This window comes from Pangasianodon hypophthalmus, chromosome 14 (assembly GCF_027358585.1).
Source record: "Pangasianodon hypophthalmus isolate fPanHyp1 chromosome 14, fPanHyp1.pri, whole genome shotgun sequence".
NCBI lineage: Eukaryota > Metazoa > Chordata > Actinopteri > Siluriformes > Pangasiidae > Pangasianodon > Pangasianodon hypophthalmus.
The window spans coordinates 3,753,162-3,774,175 of NC_069723.1; the positions used below are offsets into that span (position 1 = coordinate 3,753,162).

At 36.1% G+C, this 21,014-nt stretch overlaps 1 protein-coding gene across 2 annotated transcripts in view; it reads right to left on the bottom strand.

Moving 5' to 3' along the window:
• Positions 1-1,795: 1,795 nt before the first annotated feature.
• Positions 1,796-21,014, bottom strand: part of igsf11 (immunoglobulin superfamily member 11) — an 80,197-nt gene continuing 60,978 nt past the window's right edge. For both annotated transcript variants that reach the window (XM_026943329.3, XM_053239797.1), the window contains exons 2-7: positions 19,352-19,515; positions 12,383-12,590; positions 8,389-8,544; positions 6,937-7,059; positions 5,843-5,990; positions 1,796-4,784 (exon numbers count right to left, since the gene is read on the bottom strand). In XM_026943329.3, the coding sequence (XP_026799130.2) occupies positions 4,313-4,784; positions 5,843-5,990; positions 6,937-7,059; positions 8,389-8,544; positions 12,383-12,590; positions 19,352-19,515 (1,271 nt within the window). In that variant the 3' untranslated portion in view covers positions 1,796-4,312. The remainder of the gene's footprint in view (positions 4,785-5,842; positions 5,991-6,936; positions 7,060-8,388; positions 8,545-12,382; positions 12,591-19,351; positions 19,516-21,014) is intronic.

Genomic DNA, 21,014 nt, shown 5'->3' on the forward strand with positions numbered 1-21,014 from the left:
CGTCCAGCAGCTAAGCATGGAATCGTGGAAGTGTTTCCTGCTTTCTCTCGTTGTTCCTCTCACAATCACCAGAGTTTCACTGCAGGATGCTAATCTGATGCACAGTGGGACTGAATGAGTGCTATTTTGTCATTTCCACCCACTCTGGTTGGTGCCAGTCGGGAAGGGGAGGGGGGCAGACGGATTTTGGTGAGTATCCCGTTTATTTCCTGGAGAGTGGGCGTCTGCCTGCCTTCTGTTTGCTTTGCTTGTTTTATGTTGTGGTTTGATAAGTGGAATAAATGCATCCTGACATACGGTTGGTTACAGTATTATTATAATAATTAGTAATGTGTAAGTACATTGTTATATTAATTAGTGACCAAAAACAGATAGGTCATATTGTTAGCATGTTGACTAGCTTGTTTGATGCTAGTTAGCTAGCTAATATATTATTGTTCTTAAAGTGCTCCTGAAATCAAAATGTCTCACTGTTATGGATACCAATATGCGATAAAAAATACAAAAAAATAGTTTTTGAGATACTGACCTTGTAAGTTTATAGTTTATCACTTCCAGAAAATTGATTAAAATGTTTTTGGCAACTCTTCGCGGACTAGTCTCGACATAGCTAATATTTTATGCTAATATTAGTGTCTTGTCCTTACTATCTCTTAACAAAATGATTGATTTAATGGTTTTAGAACAGCAGTACGATGACATGGGAAAGAGATTTTCATTTAATCTACAGACACGCTACACACCGTGAACCTGAGCACTCCAGCTGTATAGCGATTTCAGAAGTAAGCGAGTCAGTAAGAGACCTTTTAAAGATCAATTTAGCATCAAATTACGGCAGTTAGTGCTAAAAGCATGTTGAACCATGACCCTTAAATTGGATTGTACATTTTGTTCCCTGAACATCGTATTTAATTCAGAAACCTGACTCTGTGGAGCCTTTCAGGAAACCTGCACGAGTGAAACAGACGAGAATCGAGAATCAAATTAGACCCTGAACGAGGAAATCTTTTTTAATATCTAGAAAACTATATAAAATGTAAAAATAAATAAATAATATTCTTTTAAAATCATTTTATATAAGCAGTCAAATATTCAAATATATTTATATAATTCTATTTTATACTTCGTAATATTTTTGTATAAAAAAATCTTTATAAAATGTAAAACTATAAAATATAAAAAAAAAATTATGTATATTATAAAAAAAAAAATTATGTACAGGATATACTAATACTTAAATTATTATTTGTATAAAATGTGTAAAATAAAAAAACTTTTAAAATTATTATTATTATTGTTATTATTATTAGGAATAACAAATAATTTAATATGTAAAAATAAAAATAATTTAAGTAAATAATAGAAATAATAAAAATAAAGTTAAAAACATTGCTTTGTTCTGGTTTGTTTCTCAGACTTTCACTTGTACATGTTCACAAGACCAGAATCACACACACACACACACACACACACACACTTGAGTACATGTATTAGGCAAAAGTGTTTTAATTTCTATTCCATACTACAAGTACTTACAATATTTACAGTAAAAAAAAAAGAAAACAAAGAAAGCAACCAAACAATAAACAATCAATCAAAAAAATCATCAATAAAGATTAACTTTTTAAAAATTTCTTACAGTAGAATCAGTGTACAGTCTCATACGCCTCAATGTAGCACCTAACACTGCACTGGGTTTTGATTTGATTTACACTCTCATTAGTTCATTGTTATTGATGCTTTCTCATATTTTCAGATTCTGTCATGTCACAAAGAAAAAAAGTGATTATTAAAACGATCTAAGCATACGCTATTTTATTTCAAGTTATTTTAGAGGTAGGCTATGGCTAGGCTTATCAGTAGTGTTGAATTAGAGACTCGGCACTCAATAAGACTCAAATTAAAAAAGGATTAAGACGGATCAAGAAAGTGAGGAAAATAATACTGCAGTGCAAAGACAGATTTTTATTATTTTTTTTTTTATAGATGTGGTTACTGAGGAGGCATCTTAAACTGTCATTTTAGTGTTCATATTTTTCTTCAACTTAACCCTTAATCTTCTGTATGGGTTCAAAACAGTAGAATAATACAAAAAATATATATATAAAATCAAAAATTTTAAATAAAAACAAAAAATCCAACAAGAAAATTGCTGAATTTCTTATTTTAAAAATGAATCATTTTTTTTTTTTTTAAATCATATTACCATATTTTTTGGACTATAAGAAGTGACCAATACATTATAAATTGTCTTTTTATTTATTTATTTTTTGTTGAAAAATTGTCCTATTCTCTTGAAAATAATATAAACAGAGTTAAGATGCTAAGGTTGTAACTTCTAACCAATTCACAACAATTTCCTTATTTTTTTCGCTTATCATTATTCTAGCATGCCTGTTTTTCAGTGTTTTTATGATAGCTATGCTACACCATGAATTCTCGGAACATCATGGAATGGAAAAAAATCCAGTAATTTTATTAGCGTCAAATTAATGATCTGACAAATAAAAGCTATGTGTCTATAGCTTTATCGATAAACTGCATGGTGCCCTAACGTAACATTTTTTGCAGTCATACGTCACTTACACGAAGAGGAAAAAAATCATAGTAGTTGACATTCGTAGTTTGCGATATCATCCTTCTACAAATCAGCTGTGTAAGGTAGAAACAGTGTGTCTATATACGGTGTTTTACGGTAACCACAGTAACTGTAAAGCTGCTGCTTGTCTGTTTTAGTTCAAATGTAAATGCTAGCTCTTTCAGTTGGAACCTTTTTTTTTTCGGGCTAAATATTTTCGCAGAATTAATTATATTTAACTGACATTAGCTATATACCTGTATAATGTTAGCTAAGTGGAACACACACTGCTAGATTTTCTTTCATATTAACAAGCTCAAAACATTCTCCATTTGCCGTGACAGAAAGCGAGAACGCCTCGCAAATCCTACTGAAAGCATGTGAGGTGAATGAGAAGAGGGCGGGGCTTCTGGGGCTTAGTTAATATTGACAGTTCAAAACCCTTACGCAGCTGTCAATCATTCCAGATTAATATGGTAATTGATTTATTTGCTATTTTTATTCATTTTTATGATTTTTATTAGAAAAAGGTTACGTTACTTTATATTTGCGGAGTTCGTACGTAAAATGCGTGAAGGTTGTCAGGTCTTGGACGTGGCCTTAAATCCAACTTAAGTAATTTTTTGTGATTTTTGGCTTCACTTGGACTCACTAAATTCATCTTATGATTTTAAACTCGACTTCGTGAAAATCTATGCTACAATTTTAAGTAGCTAAAGTTTGTAAAAAAGGACGTATACTACGCCGATCTGTGTGTCTGGGTTACAGTTTTAAGGGTAGTCAAAAAACATTATTTGAAATAAAGCTCCCTGGTTACAACAATGCCACTTACACAATGAAGCTATCATTTCCAACTTGCAAATTCAGGCATATTTTAACAAGTGAGAGTGAAACGGTTGAGTTTCGTTAAATTTACGAATTTATGATGTTGTGAAATATACGAATGCTAGCCATGCATCCAATGCTAACATCAACCTTGTAATCTTTACACTTAAACTAATGCTAATTATTATAAATCTTTTAACTAGACAAAATTTGGCTGGATGCTTTTTGTATTTTGTCACAACTTATTGTCCAAAAAAACCCTAAAAAGGAAGAAACAAACAAAAAAAACGGAAGAAATGACTGAAAAAATAAACAATTGCAAAATAAATGTATTCAAACTGTTTGTAAATCAAAAGCAACTAAAATCAAACGTTTATTTCATTTACGTCCCATTTTTTCCCATCTCTTATTTACACTCCCAGCTGTACATATGGATTTTTGGAACTCCACTGTGTTTATATTGCTAATAAATTAGATCATTTTAGGTGTTTTACGGTAAAATTTTCTAACTATTGCTTCGATCTGAAAAGATGGCCCGAGTCAACAGCAAAACATAGTGTTGCTAAGCTTAAATGTTCTAAAAATGGCGGCTGAAAATTGACATTATTGTGCAGTCGAGATGCACATGCATGTTGCAGATCGCTTAATTAAGGAAACATTCCAAATGTTCTCCAAAACGTTCCCAAAACCACGTACGCCGTCCTCCTGATTCCCAGATGGCCATTATTATTATTATTATTATTATTATTATTATTATTATTATTATTATTATTATTGTTATTGCAAATTCGCTAATGTAGAAAAAAAACCTCACGCAGTAAAATCAGTAGTTCATTAGTGGAAAAAAAAGAGATGGCATCATTTGTATAAAGATTCGTAAAAATTCAGTTTGTCCATCTCGTGTTGGCGTTAGACGAGAGAACCCGCCCGGCTCTGAGCGGGAACCATGACGGGCACGGCACCCATGCGCTCCAGCGCCGCCTGGCTAACGGCGTACGAGTGTGTGCGGCTCGGCGCGTGTGTGTGGGCGGAGCCAGAAGTAGGTGGGGGCGTGGCTGGTGGAGCTCGCTGACTCAGTGTACCGTTGCTGCGCGTCACAATGGGCGCAGAATTGGCGGTGACCACCAGAGTTTTGGGAGCTGGGAGAGTGTGCCCACCATTTGCGTAGGCCCCACCCCCTCCAGCACCAGTCCCGCCCCCAGTTGTGAAGCTTTGCCCGTCGTAGCGAGTGTAGGAGTTGGCGTCATAGCTGGCTTTGGCGTTGTGCCAGTAGCGGCTGTTGTAGGTGTTGGTGGAGGTGAGTGTGTCGTTCTCCGAGGACGAGGCATCCGCCTGGAACGCCTTCACCGATGATGACCTCTTTGGCGGAAGATCGTCCTCTCTGAAATTTTGTTTTGTAAAAATGTCACTTCTGTGATTTATTTACAATAAATGAAATTGGTTTAAGTTGCTTCATGCATCAACAAATCAATAAGTGGGTATGTGTAATTCTTTTTTTCTTCAACTCGCCTCCGATTCTCATAAAAAGAAAAAAAAACAGATAAATTTTTTAAATCTATCTACATTTTATTGCTCTGTCTATCAACAGTACTGAATGAAGGAGAAGTCAGCGCGCAGTGAGACTTGCTATAGCTCAAATTAAAAAAGGATTAAAATCGAATGCTGCAGTGGAAACAACGAAGCTGTGTTCACAAAGCGAATTCAAAATACAAGGCAGCATTAGTGTCAGCTTTAATATGAGGGGTTTCATTGTTCAGGTAAATCCTGATGGAACAAAAACCCTTTGCATTTAAAAAAAATTGGGCCTCATTTTTAAATAATTTTAAATGTGCGTAAATGTTTTTGTGGCTAAACCGAATGGAAAATATGTACCAGAATTCGTTAAATTTCTTCGTACTCACATGTGTATGTTGAGTGGTTAGTTACCAAGCATGTTTACAGCACAGCTGATTTACATCTAGCCACGCCCACAAAACCTCAGAAAAAGAGCTGAAAACAACAAAAATGCGACTAAATGTTGAAAGAGCACCTCCTAAGCACGACATGCGCTAAATCGTCCAGCAATGCAGCTTCACCACTGCAGTGTGTCAGCTACCATAGACACACACTAACTCTTCCTACTTTCATAGGGCGCCATTACTTTTGTCCTAATTTCTCTCTATGAACTAACCAGATTTTCATGAACACATTTACGCATTTCTTGCGTAAACACTCCTGTGAATGATTTCAAAATAAATTTGTTCGAATCGAGTGTAATGAATGAACTCAAGGCTAATAAGTAGCTAACAGTTGAGGGAAGGTTATAGCTACCAGTTTAGCGTTGTGCAAACTGGACACGCAATCACAATCAAACAAACAAACAAACAATGGAGTTAAATTGTATTTAAAAAATTGTACAGAAAACATTAAGAAGAAGAAGAACCAGTCGTCGGCTCTCACCTGATTTCGTTGGGGATGTCGTCGTCTTCGTAGCGGTTTTTGTTCCTCCAGTAGAAAAGCGTAACAATCACCAGCAGGGCGAAAATCACCACCGCAAGGACGCCAGAGACGATGGTTCCAGCGATGAGACCGACGCTCTGGGGCTGAGCTGCACATCACGGAGACACGAAGATTAACGTGTGGAAGAAGTACAGCGTAATATTTATGATGTAATTACGTAATATTAACGAGAAAACGATAGTGAAATCATATACTATGCCCCTTGTCCTGGAGTTTTCATGTTAGTATTGCGTAATTATTTCGTACGCTATACTTGAACAAGTTTCATTACAAAGCTATGTTATAAAAACTGAATAATAAGCTGTGTGTTACATCACCGCTACATCGCCAATAACGTATAACCTCCAGTGATCACTAATTTATCAGTAGGTTATATTCCTTTTAAAACTTCATTTTAAAGCTTTTAAAGCTGAAATTCCTAATTTCAGTTATTAGCGACAAAAAAATAATAGTTAGCGATAAAAGAAAAAAATTCTTTTGTGTTTTTATTTATTATGCTGTAGAATTTCACACACGTTTGATACCCAGGATCAGAAAAAAGTAGATCGGATATCAGAGGAAAAAAAGAATGAATTCAATCCTGGAACAAATGCGAAAGATTGGGATTGGATTTAAAATATATAATTTTTACATAAAAAGGAAGATACTTGTATTTTTTTTTTTATTTTTATGATATTTATATCATATATACTTTATACATTATTATACTTATTAAATTTGCCAATTTCACTGAATTAAAAAAAAGCAGCCATTTTTTCGTGATGTGTTTTTTAGCTATCCACTTTTTCAGATTTTGTTTTTAAGTGAAGTGATTCTGAAGATTTTTTTAAAATAATTTTAAAGCGTAACAGGTTTGAAAGGAAAACAGTATCAGATGGATATCGATGTCAGTTTCAGTATTGTTATCGGATAATGAAAAAGTGATATCGTGCCATCTCTGCTGTTAATTAATAATCAGGATGTTATATCGTTTTGGTGAAATTAAAAAATTCAGACGTGGTGTTTAAGTGCTAAACAGACGAGACGTGACTCACGTGTCACCACCTGCAGGTTGAGCTGACACGTGCTGGTGCCGATGGCGTTGGAGGCGGTGCACTGATACACACCAGATGTCCCCACGCTGATGTTCTTCAGACTCACCGTGCCCTGCATCTGATCTGAGGATGACATCATCAAACACACACACACACACACACACAATTACACTGAAGAGAAGGAACCATAACCGCTGTAGCAGAGCTATATTTTCTAAAGAAAATTAACACAAAGAAAGTCAAACTCTAAATGCTGATTTAAACATGCAAGTTAAAAGAAAATAAAAGCAAAACAAAACAGGTAAAACAAAACCTAAACAAAAAAATTTTGAAGTCATACAAAATTTTGTTTGTTTGTTTGTTTGCAATAAGGGGTTTTTTTGTTTTGTCTTGTCAGTGTTTTTTATATTGTGTTTATTTACAAAAAATATGTTTGACCAAAGACTTAAACAGACGCAATAAAAACAAACAAACAAACACACAAACAAACAAAAACATAGTCATACATACAGTATATAAAATTATTGGTGCTTTTTTTTCCTTAAACACAAAAAAGCCAAAATTTATGAGAAATGTGAGTAGATTATGTAGTGGCTCAGCACAAGATATAATTTATTTCTGCCAAAATAAATAAATAAATAAATAAATAAATAAATAAATAAATAAATAAATAAATAAATAAGGGAAAATTGGATTAAGCAGGACTGAAATGGATCTAATAGGCATTAATTTAAAATTAAAATGAATTGAATCACAGAAAAGTACTGAGCTTATTTGAATTTTAATAGCATAAGGAAACATGAAAACATGAAAAGGAAATGATTAAAAAAATGATGTAAGAATGAATTTAATGTGGAAGTAGGAGATATTGTCTTTTTTTTGTAAACTAGGTAACAGAAGTTTGAAACAGCAAACATTCATGCATTCACATGAGTTCGCAAATGCCAACCTTTAAAATAATAATAATAATAATAATAATTGTAACAAAGGTCTTTGCATTATTTACTAAGAGCTGTCATTATTTATATATTTATAATAATTAGTAGTAAAAAAAAAAAGTAACAAGAAATGAAGATTTTTATTTTAAACAATGTGAGATGTGTAACAGAAAAGAAGAAGAAAGAATAGAAAGGTCATGAAGGTGAGAAAATGATGAGCTGAGTTTAACTGTGATTCTAACTCTGGCCACTAGATGGTGCTACAGCATTAGTCATGAAAATCCCACCATCCCAATGAAATAAGCTTCAAAGAAAAATAATTACCACAAAATCACTGCAATGTAAAAAAAATTATATAATGTGTATATATATATATATATATATATATATATATATATATATATATATATATATATATATATATATATATAATTTTTTTTACATTTATGACTTCACTTTTTATTTAATATCTGTATCACACAAACACACACACACACACACACACACACAGTACCTAGCATGGCACCGAGAGGGAGTTTGGGAATCGAGTCCAGTTTCTCCCATGAGTACGTTGGTGTCGGAATTCCCTCTTCAGAACCACAGAGCAGTGTGACATCACTGCCGACATCGAGAGAACCCTGAATACGACACACGGGCAAAGATGGAGGGACTAGAGAGAGAGAGAGAGAGAGAGAGAGAGAGAGAGAAAGACAGAAAATAGAAAGACAGACAGACAGACAGACAAAGTTAGACAGAGACAGACAAGTGAAACATTGATTGCAACCTATCACATTCTAAAAACAATTGAAAAATAGTTTCTGAAGCAGGAAAGAAGGGACAAGTATCTTTTACCACTGGATCCAGGTGTGTCCTGTATCTGTTTGTAACTATTATCCCATGTATTATCCACCACTGAACATGGCCAGATCTCTTATCAGTGGGGAATTTATACAGGGTCCTCCAGCTACCTTTCGGGGATGGGTCTAACCCTGCTGGGTCTTGCCACTTAGACTCAGGAACATCCTCCAATGGCTGAAGGTTTCTAACTTTTATACATGTTCCAGCATCTCAAAAAAAATTTCAGCAATCATCCTTCATCCTCTTCCCATTTAGGCACTGCTGCTCTCACCTCCAGTCTTGGAAAGTTGACTGTCTTGCTATTACAGTTTTGTTCTGATAGCTCTTTCTGCAGAAAAGTTGATGGTAAAACAGCTAAAATCTTAGTCCTTAGTCTTTCTGTTGACCTGTGTCACTGGAGGACTAGTGGTTAGTCCTCGGTGCTCTCACCGCCGTGGCCCGGGTTCGATTCCTGGACAGGGAACCGTCCCCAGCCACTGGGGTTGCGTGCAACAGTACACTCTCATTGCTGGTCCCAAGCCTGGATAAAATTGGGGAGGGTTGTGTCAGGAAGGGCATCTGGCGTAAAAACTGTGCCAAATCAAATACGTGGACCAAAGATCTGCTGTGGTGACCCCTAACAGGAACAGCCAAAAGAGGAACAACAGCAGTCTTTCTGTTGCCTGTACTGAGGTAACATCAAGCTTAGCTGTAATTTCCTCGGGAGTCACCGATCCATCCTCCCAGAGATGGGAAACTTTTATAAATCCTGCCTCTACCATAGCAAACCTGCACAGACTCAAGGTCCAAGCTTTTCACAGGGAACACAGGACTATTGAGTAAAGGTTCCTCCTTGACCAGAGATCCACTTTCAAGTCCTTGTTCACGAGAAAACGGTAAATGCCTCCACACTTTAAGGACTGTCTTGTAAAAGGGCATTAGTCCAATGGCGTTAAATCCACTCCATTCAGATCCATTAGATACAGATGAAAATCAAGTCCCAGCTGTCCACCTCTCCTCAAAAGGCCACAGGCCACGTCAGTCCAGCTGATGTCTTCTCCATACAGGAGCCTCTGAGCAGGCTGTAGCTTAAAAGCAGCAATCCTGCATCCTCTGTCTATTAATCCTTGGCCGTCTTCATGGACTGGCGAATACAGCTGAGCCAGTGCTGTCCTGACCGAAAAATCAACCAGATGCTTCAGAATGTCCTTAAAGACACCAGTAGGAGGATCCAGTATGGCCATTTTATACCACTACGCTGAAGCAATAAGATTGTCAGCTGTCAAGGCCCTATCAAGGATAGCTGAGGAAGCAACCATTTCCAGTTAGACAACCGGATACACACCTTCTCCATTAACCCCTCCCACTTTTTTCCTTATATAACTCTTATCCTAAAAATTTAAAACCAGCTCTACTCCACTTAACATTACTAGGCAACAGGTATTTTTATCTTTTCATCTCCCCTTAGACAGAGACAGAGAGAGAGAGAGAGAGAGAGAGATTGAGAGAGAAACAGAGACAGAAAGAAAGACAAAGGAAGAGAGAGAGAGAGCAAGAAAAACAGAAAGAGAGACAGAGAGAGAGAGAGCAAGAGAAACAGCAAGACATCGAGAGATAAAGAAAGACAAAGGAAGAGAGAGAGAGAAAGAGAGAGGGACAGAGGGACAGAAAAAAAGAAAGACAAAGGGAGACAGATGGGGAGACAGAGAGATACAGAAATAGAAAGAGAGACAAAGTTCAACAGAGACAGGCAGAGAGGTAGAGAGAGAGAGAGAGAAAGAGAGAGAGTGAGACAGAAAGACAGAAAGAGAAAAAGACAGTGTATGAAAGGGATAGAGAGAAAGGGTTTGAGAGAGAGATACAGAGACAGAAAGAGAAATGGAGAAAGACAGAGTATGAGAGAGAGATACAGAGACAGAAAGAGAGAAAGACAGTATGAGAGGGATAGAGAGAGAGAGAGAGAGAGAGAGAGTTATTAAGATTGCCAGTAGATGGCAGTATGTTACCACTTATCCCCCTCTTTTACAGTAGTACACTTGAGGAGGTGCTTTAATAGGAAACTAATCACCCTGGGGTGGTAACAGTAACTCATTACTTTCATCACACCACTCAATCGCTGATTATTTTCCTGTTGCAGCACAACATGGAGTGTTTGCTTACGTGTTTCTCAGTCATGAACTTGCGTCAGGAGACAATCACAACCTAGCGCTGTTCTTTTATCCTCTCATCCGAATGCGTTGTTTAATCTCTCTTTTTTTTTTTTTGATGTTATGAAGTAATCCTTGTTTTCTGCAGACACATGACCTCCATTTTGTGCGTTATTTCCCGAGAGCGACTCGCACACAGGGTTTGAGTGATGCTGATTACGCTGAAGTGTACTTAAACTCATTCTATTTATTTATTTATTTAGAAATGCAGGAAATTGTTTAAAACATTGCTGTCGCTGAGCACGGTGACACCAATGACACCAAACTGAAGGACACTTGAGTGTGTAAAAGTGGTCAATTTAGTGTTTCGCATTTTTCTTTGCATGACAGCAGGTTCAAAAATAAACTTGAGAAACTGTAGGTTGATTTTTGGTCATAATAATAATAATAATAATAATAATAATAGTTTTTCATTCCTCAAGACTTTTTGTCTACCAAGAAATAAATTACTTTGCAATCCATTAAGTGGCGTAGCCAGGAAGGAAGTGACGGAGACGCAATAAGTGTTTTCAACAGGAAATAACGCAAGTGCGCACATTAAAAATTGAATTACAATTGCGCAATTTATTTTTCTGTCATTACCGAATATGATGACACAAATGACACAAATGACACAAATGACGCTGAAGTTGCAGGTTTGTTATTTATCTGTGGAACTTTTGAGTCCCTGTTTGAGTATCAGATTGCTCATGTTAGTGTGTCACATTGTTCCTTGCACTACAACTTTTAAGAACTTTGAGAAATTGGATTAAAATTGTCGATTTTTTATTTTATTTTATTTTTTTGTTCTGTCATTCCAGCTGCCAAGTATGGTGGCACAAATGACACCAAAGTTGCAGGTCTGTTATGTATATCTATAAAACTCTGTCTGTATTTGTGTATAAACATGCTCACGTTAGTGTTTACCCCTGACATTGTTCTTTGCATTACAACTTTTTGGACTAAAATTGTAGATTTTTTTTTTATGCCACTTTCCATGAACGATGACACAGATGACACTGAAGATACTGAAGTTGTGGTTTTGTTATTTATCTCTACATCATTTCCATGCTTATTTGTGTATAAATGCGCTCACTGTAGTCTTTCACATTGTTCGTTGTTGTTCACTACAGTGGTTTTAAATAGCTTGAAAAATTGGTGTATAATGGCAGAATTTTTTCCCTGTCATTCCAGTTACCGAGTGATAACACAAATGACACTGAAATTGCGGTTTTGTTATATAAGTCTTCAATGCTTATTTGTGCATAAACATACTCAGGTTAGAGTTTAACATTGTTCTTTGCACTACAGCAGTCCAGTAAATAAAAAAAAAATGAACTTTGTCATGTCATTCCAGTTAAGGATGATGACACAAATGACATAGAGGATGATGACACAAATGACACTTTTTACGCCAATCAAACGGATTTCTCTTGAACTTTTTTGGAGCCTGAAAGTTGTCTTATGTACTTGGGAATTGCGTACCGAGCACGGTGAGGCCGATGACGCCGATGTTTCGCCCCCCGCGGTCGGGCAGGTTGTTCACGAGGCACTGGTATGTCCCCGTGTCCGCCAGCTGTGTGTTGTTGATGAAGATGGAGGCGCTGGTGCTGGGCATCGTGGCCACAAAACCCACACGATTGTTCATACGGTTAGCGAGGCTGAAGACCTGACCACTCTGATAGATAATCACCTACAGAGATAGAGAGAGAGAGAGAGAGAGAGAGAGGGAGAGACAGAGAGAGAGAGAGAGAGAGAGAGAGGGAGGGATATTATTACATATTACAGGGTGGAAATCTTTCGGGATCACATGATTTGATTTCATTTCATTTGATTTGATACTGATCCACTGAGCTACAATGTGATTATAAATATACGCTGATAGTTTAAATTATTTTTATAGCCTACGGGATGATTTTTCTTCTGCTGTGCCTACATTTAAAAATATATTGTAATCATTTTTTACAATATATAATAATATTTGTCGCTTTGGACTGTCAGAATGAATATCTAATGATATTTATGGATTCAAAGACGAAAATTCACAATTCTTTCTTTTTTTTTTTTGTTAAGATAGATCTACGCCTGTTGAAACATGCACTTTATTTTCATATATATTGTATAAAAAGAATTAATACCTTTTTAGAAAGCAAAATAAAACCCCCTCCCCAATAACTAAGCAAACAAACAAACAAACAAACAAATAAATAAGGCAACATTTAATTGGTCAATTCTAAACACTGATCTTAAACGAAAATACACATGGCGAAGGCTGAATCCAAAATGGCTTCCTATTCACTACATATGCTCACTACATAGGGTATAATTGTGTTATAGACCCTACATAGTGCACTACAAACAACCTGTTAGAAATTAACTGCTTACATCTCCATTTTTAGAACACAGCGCTGCTGAATTCTGGATTCTGATTGGTCAGAAGGTGTTGATGAATTTCCTGTAACAGCAGCTCTGGCAGTAGCGCAGGTTTATATGAACGCACTCGCTTTAATACGTGATCGTTTCTATAGTAACAGCTCATTCACAGGTTTGAAAATATTCAAGTTCAGGGTGGTAACAGTACCTCCGCTTCATCACACCACACCATCGTTGATTATTTTCCTGTAACCGCACAACACACACACTGTTTTATTCTTTACATATGTAATTAGAAAGATTTACACATCATTTTGAAAGTGTGAAAATACTCTCTAATGGGTCAGAAAGAGGCAGACTTGTTTTATCTGATTTATTTCAAACTGTCTCTCTCTCTCTCACACACACACACACACACACACACACACCATCATGTATAACATTACATTCTGATTGTTGCAGCTGCATTGAAAAGGCTTTTTGGAAAACACATCAAAGTGTGTGAACCTTCAATGCACTGTGTGTGAGTGTGGGCTTGATCACAGGACGGACACACACACACACACACACACACACACACACAGACAGGCACATACAGGGACCATTAGAGAGGAGGTTGGGTTAAAAAGAAAAAGATGAATATTGAGGAGGTTCTTCAAAGAGGAACACACACACACACACACACATACATACACACACACACACACATGCATACACACACACACACACACAAACAGAGTACAGTTTAGTGCTGCTTTTCAACTACATGCAAATTGCTATGCCATGAAGTGCCTCCTCTCTCTCTCTCTCTCTCTCTCTATTTCATACACACACACACACACACGCGCACACACACACATACATACACACTGTGTCGCTGCTTTTTAAATGTATGCAAATTTGTGCTATTACACACACACACACACACACACACACACTGTGATGTTTAAGGGCTTGCACATTGTGGTGTCATGGTTTCCACAAACAGTGCATGCAAAATTCCAGTGCCACACACACACACACACACACACACACACTGTTAAACCATGTGTGAGTTGTGGTGCATTTTGTTTTTTGTTTGTTTTTTTTTTTCAGAGCACTGGGCTTTTGTCCTCTTATGCACAGATGAATAAGCAGCACTTCAACTGTGATGTGTGTGTGTGTGTGTGTAAGAGGGATGGAGAAAAAGAGAGGAAAGAAAGAAAGAAAGAGTCAGTGCATGAACAAGATGAACAAGAAGCGTACAGGAGGGCCTCCTGTACTCTCTCTCTCTCTCTCACACACACACACACACACACACACACACACACACACACACACACACTGCAGTTCCTCTCAGTAATAAAATTTCTCCAGTGGGATTTTTCACTTGTATCTCCGCACTGATACTGCATTTAAGCGCATTATGTACCACCTCCACTGTGTGTGTGTGTGTGTGTGTGTGTTGTCTGTCTCATGAAGCTGCTTTAAGCCCCGTATTCAGCCCACAGCCCCATTAAGACCACAAACCAGTGATAATCACATCCATCTGAATTTGACAAATTTCTATTTTTATCTAATTATATTTCTATCTAAATATTTCAGTTAAATTCTGTTAAATTCTCTGCTTATTTAAAGGGTTAAACACTTAACATTGATTAAAGTGTTACATTTACAAAGAGTCAGTGTTCACCTGAACGCATGGTAAAAGGGTTAAAACAAAATCATTACAAATAAATAAATAAATGAATGAATGAATAAATAAATGAACAAATGGAAGTATCTCATAAAAAAATAAAATTTTTCACTTAAAAAAAGTAATTTTCACTAATTTCAAGCAACTTAACATACTTTTAATATACTTTTTAACTTTTAACATACTTTATTAAAAGAATTAAAAAAAAAATTCCTACTGCAGATTAAGTTTGGCATAGTGCAGTCTGAATTTGAACAAACAAACAAACAAACAAAAATGAATAAACAAATAAATGCATATTTTTGTCAGGAAATTTTTAGCAAATATTAGGAAAAATTGTTTATTGAAATAAATCAACCACAAAATTTTATACATTTATCTACAGACTTTTAACCACAAATACGCTAAAGTTATTTTTTTGTATTTTAAAAAAAACTGAACATGATTTATACGTAATATACATTTAAAAAAAAAAAAAACATCAACATTTTATCTAGCGTAAGCTGTCTAGTGTTCTTTAAATGTCAACATTTTAATATGTAGTACACAAATAAAAGTTGCTGTTATTAATATTAGAGTAAAACACCATCAGAGAGGTCAAAAGGTCAAGGTCAGAGGTGCGGTACTCAAAAGCTAGCTCGCTGATACGTGCATCTCCTCCTGAGCTAATCCTGAGCTGTTAGAGAAGAGTTTAGCGACGTGCCAGAGGAACCGAACTCCACTCGCACTAATTAGCTTCGCTTCATTGTTAAGAAGGAGCGCTCGTTAGTGACAGCGAGCGAGCCGAAGGCCCGCGGACGTCTCTGTCTATGCCGAGTCGAGTCGAGCCCCCCCTCGGGGACGGTAATGAAGATATTTAGGTAATTATAGAGCTGTTTGGGCAGGGTAATAAGGAGCTTCGACAAGCTCAGCCATTAAAGTTCTGCAATTAGGTTCAGCAGGGTTTTACTGCGCAGCCGAGGAGATTCACACTTTGGGCTAATCTGATAAAAAAAAATTCTAAGCTTTCAAACACGTCCATCTTTCATACTGAGAATTTTATTTACAGAAGATGACAGGAAATACGTTTTGTGTACCAGCGAACGTATGACTGTTTTAAAAAAATGATTCAGCACTTTCAAGCTAGCAACCAAATCTGTTATCAGTTAGCTTAAGCAAAAAAAAAAAAAAAAAAAAATGAATCAATGTTCACCTGAACATTCATTGAAATCAGCACAGGATATTTTTATTTATTTATTTATTTATTTATTTAATTTAAAAATTTTTTAGATTTTAAAAAGATTTTATTTTGTAGATTTTAAAGCTAACTTAGAAAACAGTCATAATTAATTATTATCCTAATTTAAATGTTCCCCTAGACGTTTGGCCTGATGGCAACACCGCTTTTGGTCCAACAATTTGGGATTTTGAAAAAAATTCACATGATTAATGATTCAATTTAAAGAAATACTTTAAAAAAAGGTGAAAGGTGTAACATCAGCTAGCTTAAAAATTGTTTTTAATTAAAATCAATATTTACATGAAAATTCGGCGATATTCAAAGTACTGCTAATAACAAAATGGTAATAAATAATTTGATGATTTATAATTGAATAATAATTAAATATTTCAATAATTACATATTTGAGTGATTACCGCTAACACCTCAAAAGAAAAACAAACAATGTGCTAGCTAGCTTAGAGATGTGAATAAATGCTTTGAAACATATCCGTTTTTCATATTCAGACTTTTATTTACAGAAAATTAGAACACAACTAGAATAGAATTGTTGTACAGGAAATAACTTTTGTGTAGCATGCATGAACTTGTAGTGCTCAAGCTCAGAGTTGAGTTTCGCATGTGTAGTGAGGATTTAATACCGAAATTGCGCTAATCAGTATTCAGAAATCAGACTAAACGTAAACACAAACACTATTTAGAAGTTATGTGAGCATTACGCACATTGGGGGCGGAGTTTGTCTGAAACTTTGTGGGCATACATGCAAAAACACTATGGAATGTCATTTGAGGAAACGTTAAATACATAAATATAACACTATTAATTCATTAATAATATCGTTCCTTTAAAGGACATGAAAAGGAGATTAAAATAGATAAAATGAGGGATGAAGTTAAAGTTTCTTTGTTAGCGTAGCAGAGGAGTGCTTGGTCCGCTTATCCTTCACACCATGAGTATGTTTTCTTTACATCGAATTACACTGACACTATTTATTAATTCAATGAATCATAATAGTGAACTAAAAATGTCACAAAATCACCTTTTATGATTTCAATGATTTATTATCTCGTGACTTCATTAAGTCGTGTGCACGAGTAACTGCCGTAACACAATATACATTTTTTTTAAAAAAATGTAAAATAACAGGCTGTGCTGGATCAAGTGCTATTCTATACATTCGCTGCTGAATAATGTGTGGAAGCCATTTTGTTCAATTAAATCAGTGATTAATGTGATAATTACAACTAGGACTATTCATGTATTAGTATATTGGTGTAACTAATCAGTTTTTATCAGTTTAAAGGCTAGCATTTGTGGTGTAGACAATGTTGTAAGACTCCGTCTCGGATGTTTTTACTCAAGAAAAATCTGGCAACATCGGAGGCGTGAACTACACACAGGTGATTTTAATAATCTGAACATGGAGCCCAGAAAATAAGCTTAAGTGCGTGCGTAACCCGGCTCTGAATACGAGGAACTTTCCCTGCGTAAATATTGACAAAACATTTGGTCACGGAAACTAAAACAAAATAGAACTGAGATGCTGCTTTGAGAGTTTAGCACTTTCAAATTCAATTTGGATCAGAAGTGTTGTATTAAAATTCTAATTCTCAGTGTGTGTGTGTGTGTGTGTGTGTGTGTGTTTGTGTGTGTACAAAGCCTGAAGGCCACAAGGATGTCAGTGAGATTAAACAATGAGCAACCTGGCACAGCCTCGGAGAATAAACACGTCATTAGAGCAGACTGTTCGAATCACACTCGGGAGAAAAGAAATCCGTCTCGTCGTTGCGTCAAATTCATGACGAGATGTTTTGTGGACGTTGGACTGGTGAGATGATTAGATTTTTTTTTTGTCTCATTATATTCCGGTGCTTTTTCATGAATGCCAACATCTCTTAAATCTGATTGTTCACATGCATAAGTGTGTGTGTGTGTGTGTGTGTGTGTGTGTGAGAGAGGAAGTGTGTACGTTGTGTGTGTATTCAGAGGAACAGCTGCGTTAATTAGTGCAGAAGATCGCTATGTTATGTGCTCAAAGTTAAATAGAGACAGAGGGAGGTGTGTGTGTGTGTGTGTGTGTGTAGCCATGTATAAAAGCAAATCAAACAGCAATGGCGGAAAAAATGCAATTTCTCTTCGGCATTTTAAAGCAGCCAGCTGGCAGGACATGGACTCACACCTCAGTAGTGCAGCTGCAAATCACAGGTTTATATTAATGCACCCGTTCGAATACGTTATCGTTTCTATAGCAACAGCTCATTCATGAGGAATTGTACAGAGGATGCTGCATATAATAATAAACTGATTTAAAAAATAGTGTGTAATCGTTGATATAGTGAAGTTTTCGCCAGGGTAAGGAGATGTTTATTTAACATTTATGGAAGGAGTCTCCAGTGTCAGCGCTTTGTTTGAACATTTTGCGGTTTCTCGGTATCATGACAAGCTACATTCTTTTTTTTTTTTGTCTTATTCACTTCAAGAGAGAGAAAAAAGACAGGCTGGTGAGGGAACGACTGTTTATAGCTGCTCTAATGTAAGTGAGAACAGGAACAAACTATTTCGCGGAACAATAAATGTAACTATAAATGGATAAAAAGTATAATGTTGTTCTTTAATATATTTCAGTTTGTAATCATTGACAAATTGTTTTGGTGTAAGAGGAATAAAACACTCGGGAAAATGCTGTTACAGGGAAATAATCAACTTCGGCGTGGTAACTGAGATTTAGTCCAATTAGCAATATCTAATTAACTTCCAGTGGTATCGCAAATTTAATCTAATCATATCATTATATTTTATGTATTTTATACAGTATATCGTCTCATTTGTTCAGATTTCATCTCTGTCCTCTGTGATAAATACAGTTGGTGCAAAAGTATGTGCGCCCCTGTTGAATTTTAATTGAAATCCATAAAATGTACTTTTATTTTATATTTGCTCTACAAAGAAAAATAATTCCAATATGTAAAAAAATGGAATGTGGGCGTGTCCAGGAACAGGACGACAATCGTAAACCATAAATCAACCTCGACAGAAAAAAGTTTGAAAAGAGCAAAAAGTGATCTCAGTGAAAGAAGCCAACACATTAAATGAAAGTTGAAATGTTGTGAATGTTTTGTTTCTTTTGATTATGTATAATATAATATGTTTTAGAATCATACCAGCATATGATGTGTAGTTTGTTACCTGCTCAGGTTGGTTGGCGTTGGACAGCGGCGTAACCATCCAGATGATGTACAGATTGTTGAGGGCGGCGCTGGTGGTGAAGGTGCAGGGCAAGATGGCCGCTTGGCCTCTGGCTACCTGCACACTGCTCTGGCTGACCGTCACCTCCAGCGAGCGCACACACACTGCGGGAGAACACACACACACACAGAGTTAACCACATTAACGGAGGAATCTGGCTAGCGTTACACACGGTCTGTCCTCATCCATCCATCCATTTGCTCAATCTTTCATCCATCACTTGGCTTTGGTTTAATTCCATCTGCGGATTTATTCATCTCATCTTTCTAAGCTTTCTCTAATCGAGGTGTCAAACCACAAAAGATCATCATACACTCTTTTAAAGAACATTTAGAACCCTTAAGTGTTATTTGGTTGAACTCTGTGTAGAACTCTACAACATCATATTTACCAAGTAAAAAGAGTTTTTGGGGGAGGAGTTAAGAACCCTTAAAGAACCCTTAAAGAACCCTTTTCTTCTTAATATCTAGACCCTGTCAGGAGTATAACAGTTAGCTATCTTGGTACTTAGTAAAGAACTAGAGTTCTTTAATGGTTCATGAAGGGTTCTTAGCTATATCATTAAGGGTTCTTCAGTTCTCTGAGAATCTAAGAGAATCCATTTAAGGTTCTAAGCAAAACCCTACAACAGAAACGGTTCCAAGTAGACAAGAACACTCAATTATCCAGAGAACCCTTAAAAAGTACCAAGAGAGCGATATTTTAAATATCTATCAGGTTCCTGTAAGAAGTAGAACCCTTTCTTGGAACCATTATTTATCTGAGGAACTGTTTAAAGAACCCCTTTTTTCTAAGAGTGTGTGTATTATTTGGGTAAGCGCACAGTACAAACTCCAAATTATTGCTAATTGTTTTCGTCTGAATATCTAGAACCTTTCAGGTGTTTAACATTTAGCTTCTTGGTGCACTCTTAGGGTTCTTTAAGTGTTCATGGGTTCTTCTAGAAAAATTTTATATATAAAACTCTTTCTGACAAATACTGGGAAATACTTTGGTGTAGGGTTTAAATGTTTAAGAGTTCCCCCAGAGGAACAACCGAGGAACCATTAAGATTTCTAAATTTAGCTAAATTGTCTTGATACTCTTGGGGTTCCATAAAGGCTCTAAATTTAGATACAGGTTAAAAGTTTAAAACTATTTTTCATGTAGTCCAAGTACTCAATTTTCAGTCTCTTTTAGCAATCCAGCCTTGTTTTTTTTTTCTTTTTTTATGCTTTCGAGAAACCTGGAAGAAAATGTGCACTTTTATAGCTTTTTTTTTTTTTTGGAAAAGAAAAAAAAACATAGCTGATGTTTGGAGAAAGAAGGGTTAGTTGTGATGTTTGTGAGTGTGATGAGTTCAGGTACATCTCATAGAGCAGAAGAGTGAGTAATCATCAGCATGACAAGCACACGTTAGTTATAATGGCGTGATCAGGAACAACGTAATCAACACAGAAAACAAAACGTAAACACAGCCTGTTTCCGTACCGGCTAAACGCATTAGCCTTTAAATCAGGTTACCTGCTCGGACAAGACGCATGTTTGTCAGGGGAAGTAATTATATCTGGATGTGTATTTAAGTCGAACTGATCGTAACTCTTCCCTGCACTAACCACAACAT